Source organism: Periplaneta americana, chromosome 14 (assembly GCF_040183065.1).
Source record: "Periplaneta americana isolate PAMFEO1 chromosome 14, P.americana_PAMFEO1_priV1, whole genome shotgun sequence".
Classification (NCBI taxonomy): Eukaryota; Metazoa; Arthropoda; class Insecta; order Blattodea; family Blattidae; genus Periplaneta; species Periplaneta americana.
This window is the reverse complement of record NC_091130.1, coordinates 159,999,213-160,015,979: the sequence shown is the minus strand read 5'-3', so window position 1 is coordinate 160,015,979 and position 16,767 is coordinate 159,999,213. Positions and strand designations below refer to the sequence as shown.

At 37.6% G+C, this 16,767-nt stretch overlaps 1 protein-coding gene across 3 annotated transcripts in view; it reads left to right on the top strand.

Annotated features, from left to right (window-relative positions):
• Positions 1-16,767, top strand: part of LOC138713948 (potassium channel subfamily K member 1-like) — a 164,030-nt gene that overhangs the window by 39,054 nt on the left and 108,209 nt on the right. For all 3 annotated transcript variants that reach the window (XM_069846517.1, XM_069846519.1, XM_069846520.1), the window contains exon 2: positions 4,454-4,655. In XM_069846517.1, the coding sequence (XP_069702618.1) occupies positions 4,454-4,655 (202 nt within the window). The remainder of the gene's footprint in view (positions 1-4,453; positions 4,656-16,767) is intronic.

Genomic DNA, 16,767 nt, shown 5'->3' with positions numbered 1-16,767 from the left:
TAAGACGGGTTTGTACGTCGTCTGCAACATCCCACTGGAGCGTGAAGGTGAATTCGGGGTCTGAACATCAGCGTGATTCTGCCATGTCGTACACTACCACTGCGAAGTTCGTGGCCAACTCAATCGCTCGGGTGTCTTGTAGAGCCGTGAAACATCGCCAAAGATATGCAGCACACATGTGAATAAAGGAATTGTTAAAGTAGGACACGGTGTAGATTATACTCCACCCTGAGTTCCTACTTTGTAATTACTGCCAACTGATACAGCAGACTTATCTCGGGGAATGAAATTTGAAAGTTGCGCACTATCTTGCTGCGTGATAGGCGGACCCTGCAGGCGGCGTGTCGTGCTACTCGGGTTCCATCTGCAGCGGAAGGTGCTTCAGGTAACGAGCACTTGAAATCTTTAGACAGATTGTCAGTTGATCGCCATTAGGTTTTCACATGGTACTGCCGTTTCTCCTATCGCTATTCCACAACTGCGCAATTAATCATATTAGTCCGATACTACGTAGTTCGTTCTCCATGGTGCAACTCCATTCATATAGGTACTCTTCCTTCCTCTGTCTATTTCACACGCTCCATTCTTCTCCATATCAACATTTTAAATCATTCTAGTCGTTTCTCTTCACTTCGTCTTAATATCCATGTTTCTGCCCAATACATTGTCACACTCCACACAAAGCACTTCACTAGTCTCTTCCTTAGTTCTTTCTGCAGAGGTCTACAGAAGATGCTCCTTTTTCTATCAAAGGCTTTCTTTGCCATTACTGTCCTTCTTTCGACTTCCTGGCAGCAGCTCATGTTACTGCTTATATAGCGTATAAATGCTATAATATTTGAGGTGGGAAAGAAACAAAAATCACTGTTGGGCAAACATTGGATCGGTTTTTACAAAACAATGGGAATATGTGCACCGTTCTCTTCTTCATTCATTTTTCAGACAATGTCTTGTAATATTGTCAATTTTTTTGTGAGGTAGCAGCTTTCAGTTTCGTAGAGATGTTGGATGTGCCATGAAAACTCGTTATTAAGGTGACTTCACAACCAAATATCGGCCGGATTGAGATCTGGAGGTCGTGCAGGCCATATTGTTAGAAAGTACCTACTGATGACACGATCGCCAAGATCCGTGCAAGGATATAGACGTGGACGGTGCGCCATCTTCGAATGTTTCAGGGCCAATTGGATGAACAATTAACATTAGATTAAGACACCAAATTAATCCTGAGTTAAGGCTCATTCACAATGAAAATTAAACATAACGTAAGCGTTAACTTAAAAATATAAACGTACGGTAAAATCAAGAAGTCATACCATCATTCATGATGGGAAAAAAGAAAACATAACTGCAAACATACTTGGTAACCATGGAAACATAACAACGACGCCATTTCCTCATATTCTGTCGTATACTTCAGAGCTCCACGATTGTGTTCTGTTTGCAAATCACGTAAGCATAAGCATGAAAGTTTGGAGTTTGCAAACTTTCCTGTTAACGTCTTACGGTAATGTTTATGTCAATGCTTATGTGAATCATTGTGAATGATCCTATTTGGTAGCCTGGGCGCAAACTTCTGTATTTGTGTTACGGTTATGTTTAATTTTCATTGTGAATGGGCCTTTACATTTAACTGCGAAGTTTTGTTGAATAGATTCAATATAACTTCCGGTTATTTCACCTTAACTTTGAGTTTAGTATAAATGACGAATCTTCTCAAGTTGATCATATTAACTGAATTTACTTTACAGAAAATATTTTCGAGAGAAAATAAGTGAGAAGTAAGTAAAACGGTGAATGAAGTTTATTCTCATTGTATTTAGACAGGCTTTTATTAATTGGCATTAAGATATTAGAACATCTCTGGTGAGCTGTAGAGGCGCTCCGTGTGGTTGGAAGACGAGCAGGTGTTGAGCATCAACCAATGGCGCAGCATATCACGTGATTAATCACTCTGACAAGTTCTAGGGCGACACGACGTTCTTATGACCGAAGTTTCACGACAGCTGACTTCAGCGTTGGTGCAGTTTTACTAGTGCAAAACCCTTCACGCTTCGTCTTGTTTGTCACTGCAAACGTCACCGTCATGTTTAATAAATCGTAGACGTTGATAATATTGACATGTCTGAGTGCCTGAGTCAGCGCACGTTGGTGTTCGTAAGCTTCACGGCTCCCTTGTACAGGACATCACTTTATTTTTACTTCAATTTTTATTGTACCTGAGTTTTTGAATGTACTTCACTCCCACCCGTTCTACTAAGTAAGTTCAACCATCCTCCACACAGATCCAAGACCGCATATACAGTCATAGTAACCTTACGATCATAGTAAACAGTACGTTCCAAAAATATGTTCACGTTTTCCTGTGACGAAAGAGCTTTCAATAGTGCATCATTTTCCATTTGCCTACGTCACATCCCGGCCCCCCCCCCTGCTTCTATTCGCCTCTCTGTAAATGTTAGTGGCTGGGCTGTCTTAGCTCTTTTCTGGGAACATTAATTTCTGTTAGGAATTGGACGTCTACGTAATATTATACCTACGCAATTGTTTAAAATAACTTAAATAAAAGGGCCTCGTTACGTAATTAACTGTCACGTGATTTCCCCCCTTTCTACGACGCTGCGACGTAACACTTGGACGGACAGTAGATAGCATGTCTGAGTAATTTTATCTTTTCGGATCGGGCAGAAGTGAAGATTGAATTTACAGTACGTAAGGTACTCTTTTATGGAGTAGGTACAGAATTATTTCAACATGAGTTACTAGTTACGAAGGACGAAACTGGTAATTGGAATTACGTACAGTAGTCTATAGTACGATAATATGCACAAAAGAACTGAAGCCTGTATCGAAATGAACGGCCACCATTTTAAAAAATGTGTTTAAATATCCATATTATGATTATTTTTCAATTTAACTTCATTCTCTATATTGTACGCTAATGTGTTGTAGACAGTATAATATACACTGCATAATGAATACGTCCGCATGGATAACTCAGTTCGTGAATAAAAACACTCATTGTTAATACTGTACTGTATTTTGATTAAACAAAAACCTAATGAAAATTATCAACAGTAATCTCACTAGAGGTTTTGATTTATCTAGAGAAAATCAAAACTCGAGTGGGATTTAATTGACTATTAACGATTAGAAGAAAGTATATAAAGATTAGAAGTGACGAAGTACTCCAATACAATAAAATATTGACTTACAAAAATACAACTGTCTTCAAATTTGTACCATCTCAACATTATAAATATTACGCTAGTAGATGGCAGTAGTGTGTTATTATTAGCCGTTTTCTTGCTATCAGTTGTGCCAACTATGGAATCGTCATTGAACTGTGTGGAAGGTTACTGGTCAAGAAGGCTTTGTTGATTCAGTTTCATTTTTATTAAAACATTTGCATTCCACTTCAATTATCCCGATCCCAATAATCAACGCCACTTGACAGATGATGTTCAATAAATCTCAGTATTAAACAATCTCTGATACGTGACTATCTATAATAATATAGCAGAAGCTATAACATAACCTAAATAATATAAACAAGTGTTAGAAAAGTTTTAATTAGGGATGATGAAATAAACAAGAAACATTGTAATTAACGATGATGACATAAAAAATAAACATGAATAATTTTAAAAGAAACAATTATTGAAAGTACAATTTTCAAATTTGAATGTTTTAGTGGTTGGTGGTTCAGTTGATGTTATATTGGACGTGTGCGTAAAAGAAGTGAACTCGTTGATGTACGTGGTGTATCCCTCAACTTATTCAGGATTCCGAATGGTGCTCTTCATATATGACCAGTGATCTTTATTAATTCTTGTTCTTGAATGCCAATGCGAGTCATATTTGAAAGTGCTGTGCATCGACTGGAGTGGTTTGTAATTTTCTGTTTTTGACGTCCAGACCAGTGCAGTTTGAAATGTTGGCAAACAGAGAAACGAATGCTAGGGTAGTGATAAAAATAAAGAAATGCTAGGGACGCGATAAAATTAAACAAATGCTAGGGACGCGATAAAATTGTGCAATAAGCAGCCATGATTGGTTGAAAGACGTCCTTTCGTACCGTTTTATTGGTCTAAACTAGTGTGACGTAGTAAAAGTGTAATAGTCAAACTAAAAATCGCGATATTTCCTAGTTTACGTAAATGGATGAACTACTTTTCTTCCTTCCTATACCTAGTAAAGTGATTTGTTTGTATATTACGCCAGTATCATCGAACTCCAGTCGTGGAAGGGGGTAGCAAACGGCGTTGATCCAGAGGTATGGCCAAGTTAATATTAAAAATGTTAGTAAAAATAAAATGCTGTCCCTGTATAACGGAACTAAGGTCTGTGCAGGACTGATATTGTACGTTCCGTCTGAATTAAGCAGTCTTAATTCACAGTCCTAGTTAATGATAAATTCATAACAGCATTGCCACCCCACTCTCTGTCGCAGAGGCGGTGCGCGATGCAGCTGCCGGGGCTGGGCCTGAGCCGCAGCTCTGCTCGCCTGCTGGTGCTGTCCGCCTTCTACATCCTGTTCCTCGTGCTGGGCGCCGCCATCTTCTCCGCCATCGAGGGCCCCGAGGAGGCGCAGCGCGTCAAGGAGCTGCGGTACCTACGCAGGGAGTTCCTCAAGGAGCACAAGTGTGTGCCGGGTGAGTACCAGTCTGGAACAGGACTCCATACTCCTTCATTCTTACGGGCTTCTTTTTTCAACGATGAACTAGACTTTCACCATATCAAAGTTCATGGCACATGCGGTATATAAGTACATCTCGGTTCCGCGTTGTACAGAAATTTGTGGTTTTTTCGACCATTTTTTTATGACAGTAGGTTACCTCTGGTAAAGCAAAAATTTCAGTAGCCTTAGTTTTGAGGTTGGGAAATCCCTCAGTAGCGGTGCGTAAGAGGAATTCGTAGGGAAATAGGCATTTTGCAAAATGCTCAAGCATTGCCACCATTCCCCGGTCGGGCATGAGACATGTGACTAAGTCCATGTGTGTGACTAAAATTGACAAGATCCGGTGTTCCCCAGAAAATTATTTCTTGGAACATGTGAATTTGTTACGTGTTGAAATGTGACGTGGAATGCATTACTAAATATTCTGTGGTATCTCTAATTGTAACCAGAGATGGAGAGAATAACTGGTTTTGCCAACTTGTATAAAAAGCAGGTACAATATTTTTCTGTAATGGTATTCGTCAGGCCTGCTGAAGGGCCTTTCAAAGCGATTTGCTTCTCCTAGGGTGACAGGGACAGGTAGAGCGAGTAGTCGTCACAGTCAGTGGCGGCCAGTGCACGAAGTAAGTCGCTATCATGAGTTGGGAGAATAATACGTTTTTGTTCTAGAAGACCGAGGGGCTCGTTGTCTGATTTGTTATGCGCTTTAATATCAGCAGACAATTTCAGAACACAAATGCAGAATGAACAACATTAAAAGTGTAGCAGGATACTTTAATTGATTCCAGTTTAGTGTCTGCGTTGGAGCCAGACTAGTAAACAGTGAAGCGTGTCAGGTTGCAGGGACGACATTATTGAATAAGTGAAAGGAATTATATCTTTAATTAAAAGATTTCATTAATTACCATTAAACTTCGTGAATTAAGAAATTACAAAGTTACGTTTGTTAAACGTGTCCTTGTTGTTTAAATAGTTGTTCGTAGTATGATCGTGTTAAAGTTTGTATACTAAATATAATTAGCAGGGAAAGGATTTATATGTAAATACATATTTACTTATAAAGCTAATATAATTTATATTTTGCATTATCTTTATGTTTCACAATGTGTAGGGTTGAAAAATCCTACTTTTATTTTCCATATTTTTCCATATTTTAGAGTTTAGTACATATTTTCGTTAATTTCCATATATTTTCCATATTTCATATAAAACAGTCCATATTATATTAGGTTTAACAATAAAACAAAACAAAATTCCATTAACTTTTAAAAATACATTTCAACAATAGAGATTTAAACACATGTTCAGTAATCCCTTTAACATAAGAGTTATTTGAAAATTAGCAGTCCTATCAACAATGGGAAAGTAAGTTACAAAACTGTATTAATTTAATTTAAAATTTTTAACAGACTTCAGTTGTGCAGCTCAACAGTTAAATGCCAGTCAGAGTACACATAGGTTCAGTTTTGTAAATCATACTATAAAGACGGTAAATATGCCAAAAGTACGTCATTCAGTCAATTTAAAATCAAAACTAACAAGTTACATTTCAGAATTTAAAGAAGATGGTTTATCAACTGACAATAAAATATTATTTTGTAATTTGTGTCAGTGTGCAGTATCATCTACACAAAAGTTCCTGGTGCAACAACACATTACAACTAGTAAACATCAGGCCAACAAACAACTAAATTCCAAGCAGAGACAATTGTTTTTAACACAACCAACAACATCGAATGTAAGATCTGAGTTTAACATCGACCTGTGCCGTTCTCTCATCTCTGCTGATATTCCTCTCTACAAACTAAAGAATAAGGTCTTCAGGGAATTCCTTGAAAAATATACTCAACATACAATCCCGGATGAGTCAACACTTAGGAAGACGTATGCTCCATCCATCTACGATGAGACAATACAGAAGATAAGAGATGAAATTAAAGATAGTTCAATTTGGGTTTCCATTGATGAGACTCCCGACAAAGAAGGTAGACTTGTTGGTAATGTAGTTATCGGTTTGTTAAGTGAACAATATTCTGAACGAATTCTTTTACATTGTGATGTTCTAGAAAAGTGCAATAACAAAACTATAGTTAAACTGTTCAACGAAGCTATGGGTATCCTGTGGCCAAAGGGTATTATGTACGATAATGTGTTATTCTTTATTAGCGATGCTGCCCCTTATATGGTCAAAGCTGGACAAGCATTATCTGTTGTATATCCTAAATTGACTCATTTTACTTGTGTGGCGCATGCATTTCATCGTGTGGCAGAAGTGGTCAGAGACAATTTCCCTAAAGTAGATTTGTTGATTTCATCAGTGAAAAAAGTATTTCTCAAAGCTCCCAGTAGAGTTAACGTGTTGAAAGAAATGTACCCTGAAATTCCATTGCCACCAAAGCCAATTTTAACTAGATGGGGTACATGGCTAGAAGCAGTTGAATATTATGCCGAACATATAGACTCTATTAACAATGTTCTCCTTGCATTGGACTCTGAAGATGCAGTCTCAATTGATACTGCGAAAACAGTTACCTGTGACATAAGTGTGAAGAATGACTTAGCTCACATTCAGCATACATTTTCATGCATCATAAAAACGCTCAAAAGTCTCCAAAATAGGCACCTTTCACTATCTGAAAGTTTTGAAATTATAAATAGTACTGTGGAACAACTGAATCGTGGTAGAGGTAAAGTTGCAGATGCAGTAAGAGCTAAGGTGGACACTGTACTTTCAAAAAACCCTGGATATGAAGAACTACAAAAGGTTGTTGCTGTGATGAGTGGTGAATCAACAGTGAAGATTAACTTGGACTTATCCCCAGCAGACATTGTGAAATTGAATTATGTACCAGTTACTTCTTGTGACGTCGAACGCTCTTTTAGTCAGTATAAATCTATCCTCAGAGACAATAGAAGAAGATTCACTTTTCAGCACTTGAAAGAAATGTTTGTAACCTATTGTTATGGTAACAGACAATAAAAATTGTGTTTTGTTGAAACTACATTGGAAGATAAGGTACGTCCATTATATTTTTTGTTTAGTTTGATTAAAATGTACCAATATTTAACGTACATAGTCATTTTTTTATAATTTTAAGTCCATATTTAATTCCATATTTTGGTAAAAATCCATATTTAATTCCATATTTTGGTAAAAATAACTACATATATATTTACATATTTCATATATTTTTAGTCCATATAAATCCGTTCCCTGATAATTAGTGTTTAAAATCAATTTGACAATTTTAATTTTTCATTAGACCTATACAATACAGTAACTGCTTATGGATTAGGCATATATCCCATTATAACAATCATACTGTACAGAACTGCCTGTTTCCGCGTTTTTAGATACTGATGTACAAAGTAATGAAACATGTTCCGTCAGCGTTCCCCTAAACACACGATTATATATAGATGAGGAAGCGAGACCTGGCATAGTGGGAGAGAATGAGCTATGAGAAAAAGCGTGTGGTTCATGATGGTTAATATTATACGAATCTACCGACACGGAAGTTAATTTAAAGTTGACTTTCGTACGCCATTATTTATGCACCTCTAGTTTCCCAACTCCCTGGACCCTGACGTAGTAGAGAGCCATGTGAGCCCTGTTGTTTGTCCTCATGGTGTTTCTGGAGTGTCCTCATTCCGGTGAACTTCTATCAGAGCTCTTTTCAGGTGAATTTTAATGTTATTGTAGGATATTTATTTCTGGGTTTTCAGCTGTAGTCTATGGTTGTCCCTATTCCTGTTAATTTGCCAGCTCTTTCATTTTCCAGAGTTAGCAAATTTTAGTACAGTTCTTTTTGTTATTTGTGTAATAAATGCAACATCAAAAAATAAACTTTCACTGATTTTAATTGATCTATATCTGCCTCACGCCATGATCTTTACCGGAGTATGGATAAAGGCTCATTCACAATGAAAATTAAACATAACGTAAGCGTTAACTTAAGAATATAAACGTTACGGTAAAATCAAGATCATTCACGATGGGAACATAAACATAACAGCAAACATACTTGGTAACCATGGAAACATAACAACGACGCCATTTCCTCATATTCTGTCGTATACTTCAGCGCTCCACGATTGTGTTCTGTTTGCAAATCACGTAAGCATAAGCATGAAAGTTTGGAGTTTGCAAACTTTCATGTTAACGTCTTACGGTAATGTTTATGTCAATGCTTATGTGAATCATTGTGAATGATCCCATTTGGTAGCTGGGCGCAAACTTCTGTGTTTATGTTACGGTTATGTTTAATTTTCATTGTGAATGGGCCTTAAAGTTTGAGAGCTTCCCGGCGCAAACAGAAAATATGAATAACAAATACATTTTCTATATTAATTTGAATACTTTCCCTTGAGTATGGAGTAGTGAGTGACGTAAAAGTTTTACTTCTGTTGGAATAGAAGCGTAACTTCCAGTGATCACATATCAGGATTTCGTTATTCAAATTCGCAATTTTGAAATTGGGATCTGAACCGGCCGCTACCCGCGCGTGACTGTCAACTTATAAATGAATTAAGGCGATCGCTGCCTTGAGCTGGAATTAGATTACTGTCCACTACCAAAGAGAAACTCTGTTTCATAAATGGTATTAATCCCACATCCACGTGTCTGTATAGAACCACAGAATAGACGCTTAGGGGATGAAACATATTTTGCTGTAGATCAGGAGTTCTTAACCTATGGATCGCGACCCAAAGAAGGGTCGCCGTAGCTTCCTGAAAAAAAAAATTAAAGAAATGTTAATTAAAGTAGTTGGGATTATGATTATGTTTTATAATATTGCTTGTTATGAAATATCACAACTCTATATTAATAAATAATTGCTACACTTACTTGTTTTTATTACAATAGCACTGTTTAACTTCAAAATAGGCCCATGGGTCGCACAAGTTTATCGCCCAGTTAACTTTGGGTCTTGGCCAACAAAAGTTTAAGAACCCCTGCTCTAGATGATCATTTAAGGTACTTTTGTTTATCATTACTGTGGAAATGTTGCAATTTCGCCACAATTTGATATACAGCATGTATAGGTGGATCGGTTTTATGTGCATTAAGAACTCCACAGCATTCTACAGTGCAGAACAAACAAATTATATACTACTAGTGGCTTGTGCAGCAAATGCTGCAAACTAAGTCCATTAGACGTTCAAATAAACATTTTTCAGATTTATTTTCAATGAAGAATACCGGACATTCTGAAAGTTATTTGCTTCCATAATAATGAAAGATACTCTCTCTCGAGCCAATACTGAAGAGAACCACGCATATAAATATCTACACCACATCGCCATTAAATATATGAAAAAGACCCAACCCCACTTGATTAATAACTATAAAAATATTTGATTTTTAATAATATTATTATCTTACGTAAGTTTTATAGCTTTCAGTAACATATACTATATATACTATATAGCCGCCACTCAGTAAAATATAGAAATCAAAATCTAATTTAAGTTATTCTCTACATCTACTTATATAACCCCAAAACGTTTCACTTTCATATCATCAATATAGCATTAATATGTATAATTAATGAAAAATAGTCACATCATGGCATTAATCACAATAATATTTCATTTCTAATAGTAATAATGTCATCAAACCACCTCAAGTTTTATAGTTTTTAATATCCAATACAGAGCTGTACCCAGAAAATTACACACCACAGAATCGAACCTGTAAATTATTTTTAGTAAGTTAAGTTTTTAATAACCAATTTAATTTGAGCTCTAAATATGTCAGCATTGTTGCAGATCATGGCCTTCGTGTAATATTGTGTACTATAGTGTGTGTTTTGTTTTATTCTGAAATGCAATTAGCTAGTTCTCAAAACTGACGACAGATGGATTTTTGAAAATAGGAAAATTATGTTGAAAAATTGACATTTCACTGAAAGCTACTATTTTTCTGAAAAACTTTGACTTGCAAGCTTCAAAGTGAGGGGTCATTTATTAAAATCCGTTCAGCCGTTTTCCTGTAATTTCCATTACCAGTTGAAATTATATATATATATATATATATATATATATATATATATATATATATATATATATATATATATATATATATATATACTCGTAGATACCCAGAACCGCTTTCGTTGTCGGGCTATGGCAACGTTGCTTGACGGTCCTGGTGGGGACCTGCAATAGTCGTCAAGCAGCATTAGACCTATAGGGCACACACTACACCAGGCCTGGGCGATAATACCTCAGTTGAGGTACTGCAGAGTACCCCGTGACTCCCCATTTTCACATTCCCCAGCAGAGACAATTATGTATGGATCGATACGAGTAGACCTGAAGGCAAGCATTGCTGAATGACGGATTGTATAAGGCAGGCATCATAGCTTTCAGCTCTCGCTGGTCGGCTGAAATCCACCACTGATGTACAGTGCTTTCCTATGTGTTCGTTTGTAAAGCGATGAAGTGGAAAAGCATGGCCTGGGTATCAACTGCACAGGTGTGAGAGACGGTCTGGACCAACGGGGTCAAGATGACCGCTCGGCGGTTCCAGTGTGTTTTAATGTGGCATTTGCTTGGAGCTAACTTACAGTTCCTCAACAGTTCATTAGATTTTCTATTAGTCATTTAATACCGCTGAATCAACTGCGAGAGTATACAGAATGTTTAAAAGTCCTCAATATTTTGAGAGGCGCTAGTATGCATTAAAAAACCTGATGAACACGGTCGTGAAATTAATATTTTCGGGTTATCAACATTATAAGGGATCTCCATTTATTGTAACGCATCCTTCTGCCTTAAGCCTTATGGCATCACATCTTGCTATCCTTTTGATTGCTGCATTTCAGATATGATATTGTACGTCTGTAATAAGAAACAAGCAAAGAGCTGACTTATAAGATATGCTGTCTTTGTACCATTTTGAAAGTCCTTATTTCGTACAAAATTTAATTTTACACCCATTTTTCAAAATATTGATGATTTTTTAACACCCTGTATAGCTTCAGTGGACTTTTTTTTTATAACGGGGTGGTGTTTGGCGAAATTACCCCACGTCGGCCTCACACTTGGAACTGCAGCCTCTGAGCGGCGACTCCTCTGTTCGATTTATCAGCAAAGCAGGACTAGAAGCGGGTCGTAATTGAAATGTGGCAATATCGCTACTTCAAAGAGATGCAGGATAATGGATAAGGTGTACAAGATTAGACGAAGAAGTGACTGTAATGTGGCAGGCCTGCAGTATGTTAGGAATGGGAGAGAAGCGGACTTGAATAACCTGCAGGCGGAGAAAGAAAATGGCGGAATTAAAACATGAAGCTCGAAAAGAAAATAGCTAAGCCGACGATGACGGCTTACATTTAATTGATCGTTCTCGCTGATTGTGCGGCTTGCATCCAGGGTTCGCGTATTCAAAACCCGCCGAAATGGATCGATTATACATTTATGATGGCGACTTCACAATTGTAGACTCTTTGCCCTCGGTTCACAGTATCAAGATTAATGGTGCAATGCCGTTAGGAGAAACGGAAATGCTCTCTGAAACCTACACCTAGCAAGTCTTTGTGCAACTAACACTCCACCATTAACTGGTCGGGGATGGAATCCGGGTCGCGTTGCAGAACTTGGTTCAGTACCGGCGTCATGCATTACAGGCGCTATGATCGGTTCACGCTTGCCGTCTCTAGGATCGAACTTCGAAAATCGAAAAAATCGAAAAATCGAATGAGAATTGGGAGGAAAATTTAAAAGGTACGCAAAACGCGTCCTTGCAAGGGGTTGGGGGCTGTACAAAACTAAATATGTGAGCTCCAAGCCTGTTGGCCACTAGTCTCACTCCGGGTTACGCTGCTCCCCTGAAGGAGCTCTAGAAAATTTTGAAGGGGAAGCCGAAATTGGACGTAACCTCTTAGGTACCACATACGCGAGGGGGGCTGAGATTGATCAATTGATCACGGAACGGGGCGAGGAGGAGTTGGCTGGTGTTTGCCGTTAGGATGGCAAGACGCCGTCATCTGTTGTTCGATGACAAAGCAGGTGAAGGCCGTCGGAAGAAGCGCCGTGAAATCTGAGCTGCAATTTGAGAGGTCCCTGTCCTTTCAATTTGCGACTTATTGAGTGACCTCGTATGTTTAATAGACTATTAATATTATCTGAACTAGGGCATACATAATTTATAATAAAGGTGGAGTATATATGGGGAAGGGCATATAGGTCCGTGGCCCATTTCTTATAGGGCTCATCCCGACATTTGTCTTACGCCTGAGGAAAACCACGGAATACCTTAGGCAGGATGAGTTGTCTCATATAAGAGACTAGCCAATTTGTCTATGATGTAGGAGGTCATGAGCCTTGTGGATCGAACTTCGCTTTGCGGAAGCAGATAAACTGTCATATTCGTTCGGACCTGCCCCTTCCAGTTAGTTGACCTCCCTTCCCCTCCCCTCCCCATTTCTCCCTTCATGCTTTAGCTGCGTAAGGATTTAAAAGAAATCGTGTGAACTTTTATACAGTTGTAAGTAAAGATAGTTTTATTGCAAAATTATGATTAAACATCAACAGGAATGCACGCATAAGTAAACCACAATAATATTTAGCACATGGCAGTGTTTACGAACTACCGACAGAAAGTGTAATTGAAGACTTGGATCCCAAAACGCGTTCAGTCCGTTTGTATAAAAGGCTGGGCTAGATTTTTTTATCCACTTTTCTACGGACAGAGCGAATTTTCAAGTGACATGCACAATAACACAAACTTTTAGATAAGGATTGGCGTCGTTCTGGAAGAAAACAATAATAGAGGTCTCAAAAATGATACAGACTACATGTATAAGTCATGAAGATGGCTAAATGGACTGGACGAGTTCCGAGATCACACTCTTCAGTTACATCCTTCACATAATACTCAAATTAATCACAGTTGTTCAGCGGCAGTAGACAACCTGTATTGATGATGGAAATAGAAAAACATGAACAGCGCAATGTAAAATAAATTCCGTAGTTTCATAAAAGCCGTTGGATTTTCATACCACACATAATTATAATATCCAATCTGTTTGTAAATAAAATATTAATTTTCATACTGCACATTATTCTAGCTTATAATATCCAACCTTTAGTAATTAAAACTTTTTTCCTACAGCTCAAAGAAATTGTTGCATATTGTTTTATTGCAAACTTACGAAGAAATATTCAAATTTATTTTTGTGCTAAAAATATTGCATATTTCTTTATAAATTCGGAATGAAATAATATCCAAGAAATTACGTGAGCACTGTATACTGACTGGAATGACACCCTGTAGCGTTCTGTGAGGAGATTCAAAAATAACTTAAAAGTTGTGCATGAACTTTAAATGTTACGAAAGATGCGTTACATTCCTTAAGGTGACGTGTATTTACTTAGCCTGACGAGTTCTAAATTAGTTTGAAATAGCTTGTAAGAGGGTCTTAGACTAGCAATTTTAGATCAATATAGTTTACAAGTATGATTCTACGGACCAATAAGGCTGTAATAATTGTTTGTTTTATTTGACGTGGTGAGTCAGTGAAGTTATGACTTACAGTGACAGTGAATAGTTTCGATCAGTGATTTATAGTGTCAGTGAAATGTGTTATATAAAAGATAACGGTAAAGGCAACGCCATGACAGGCCCAGAGGGAGGGGCGAGAGGTTAAGGCTCTCCCATCTTTACAGACAATCGGCATTAATAGCAGTAGGGATATCAGTCCTACGTGCCCGCCGCCTTTACCCCAAGGAAATGTCCCAGGTATTCATTTCTGTTGGAGGTGAGCAGACCCCAGGCCATAGTGCCCCCAGCGAATAGGGATTATAAAGAATGGACACTGAGCAAATTTTCCTGTGTTTTGTTTCTGTGTGCGCCAGCGTTTAGTTCCACTTTCAAGCGCTAGAGGTAGTGTAATCGAGCATACGCTAAGATAATAATTGAGAATAGAATTGAGACACAGGATCCAAACATCGCCTACCTTATTGCATAATCCAGTAACGCTTTGCTTCAAATAAATTCAAGTTAACAGCTTTTCCTTATTTCTCAGTGACAAACTAGTTGTAATAATAATGTTTTATATTTCACATATAATAAATTATATTATAAAATAATATAATACATTATAAAATTAAGATCGAATTCGTTTAATATTTGTATATAATATAATATAGGTATATGGTTTTACTTCTCGTAAGAGTTTTGTTTTTCCATTTTCAGCGCTATCAAATCATTACATATTTTAATTGTTGTTGGGGTCAACGTCTCAACTCTCATTATAAAGGAACTCTAGAGTCTAGACATTACAGTTAATGACGGATTTATTATTTTATGGATCCAATTTATTTTATTTGAGTACATAATGTACCTAGAGGTATTAATTATATGTGTTATATTTCCGCTGTGTCGACTGCTAGCTGGTGTGATGTCAGCGCCAACTCTAGGGAGAAAGCAGAATCTGACGCTCTAGCTGGCTTGAAGGTCATTGAAATCAGTCCGGCTACATCAAAGGTACCGACGCGAAGTGTCCATTCTTTATAATCCCTATTCGCTGGTGCCCCCTTCCGTACATTCCATTCCATGATCGGTCGACTGCCCGGCCAGGCACAGGGTGAGTATAAGGAACGTGTTGGGTAACTAGGCTGAAACGAACGTCAAGCAAATTATTCACAAGCTGAATTTTTCTATAATTATGTAAAAGTAACTGTTTAAGATGTTGTTTAATTACATTTACATTCCGATTTTGTGCAAAATGTTCGCTCAAATAATAATTTCAAACGCTAGAAATGTCTTAACAGAAAATATGTATTATCATTTGCGGACCGATGTTTACTGCAAGTCTTTTGCTTGTAGGCTATTAGTTTGTATTTTTCATCTCCAAATTCTAGGCCATCAGTTTCGAATCATTATGTATAGGCCTATAGACAGAAAAGCAGAGTTCTTAAAAGCAAAGTGGATGTTCTGGTCTGCAGCTTTGAGGTTAGTCAGTCAGTAGAACACTAGATTAATTTGATTTCGGCTGATGTATGACGTTCACTTTCAATAGTGCCAATATCGTACATGTGTGAAGTATTGTTCTGGGCCGGAAGATAACATTTATATCATACGTACTGTATGCAGTCGAAACAAATGCCCTACAATCCCGTAGAGCGCAAAGCTACATTCTGTATATTTCCTTACTGTAGCGTGTCATTGCACATCACGGAACGCAGTTATTGGCGCTGCCATAGATATCTTCTAGTTTGCAACTGAATGTGAGGCCAGAAGTTGGCCATTGAATTGGAACATTATTGTTTCAATTTGAATGTGCTGGCAGATCCGTTCGCTGAAATCACATCCGGCAGCTCTAATTATCCCCTGTAATCCTCACATCACAGCGCCATGTCTCTTGCGTGTAATCGTACATGATTTAGTAATCATATTACGCTCTCTCCTTCTCCAGTGGGGCATTAGGAATACTTCTTATGAATGTGGAAAACGTGTTTGTACTCAAAATAGGCGATTCCTTGAAGCTTCCTGCAGTAAGAAATCCTGTGGACTCTAAATAATGCAGCTCACGCGATCTGGAGTGTCCAGCACAATGACGTCGATACCAGACTGACCTCAATTGTTTTGCCTAGCTAGTTCTGTGACCCGGAGGCCTCTGAGATCTTGCTGCAGACGTTTTATGCAGTTTTCTAAATATCATTTTTGGATCTAATGGCGTAGAGTTGTTTACATTCTCTGCCCGTCCAAAGTGGCGGCATGTTGGAAGTCGATCATCCCCAATAGAAGTGGAGTGAGGCTGACGTCATATTTCCCCTACTTACGGGTTCTGCGTCTTGTTGAATAAGTATGTATATCTTTATTAAACTGAAATATAATATTGCTATGCAGTAAATTGTTAATAACTTTGTACATAAAAATAGCAGCACCTAATTTGATAATTAATTTAACTGATAGAACAAAATAAAATAATTATAAGCGATTCACCACTTTTATTAAGTCAATAGACTTCACGGCAGTGTATTATATTGTATATAGTGAAAATACTACTCTAGTTAAAATATTAGTATTAATAATTTTAAATAATTCATAAACTCTGTTCAGTCAGCAGACTTTA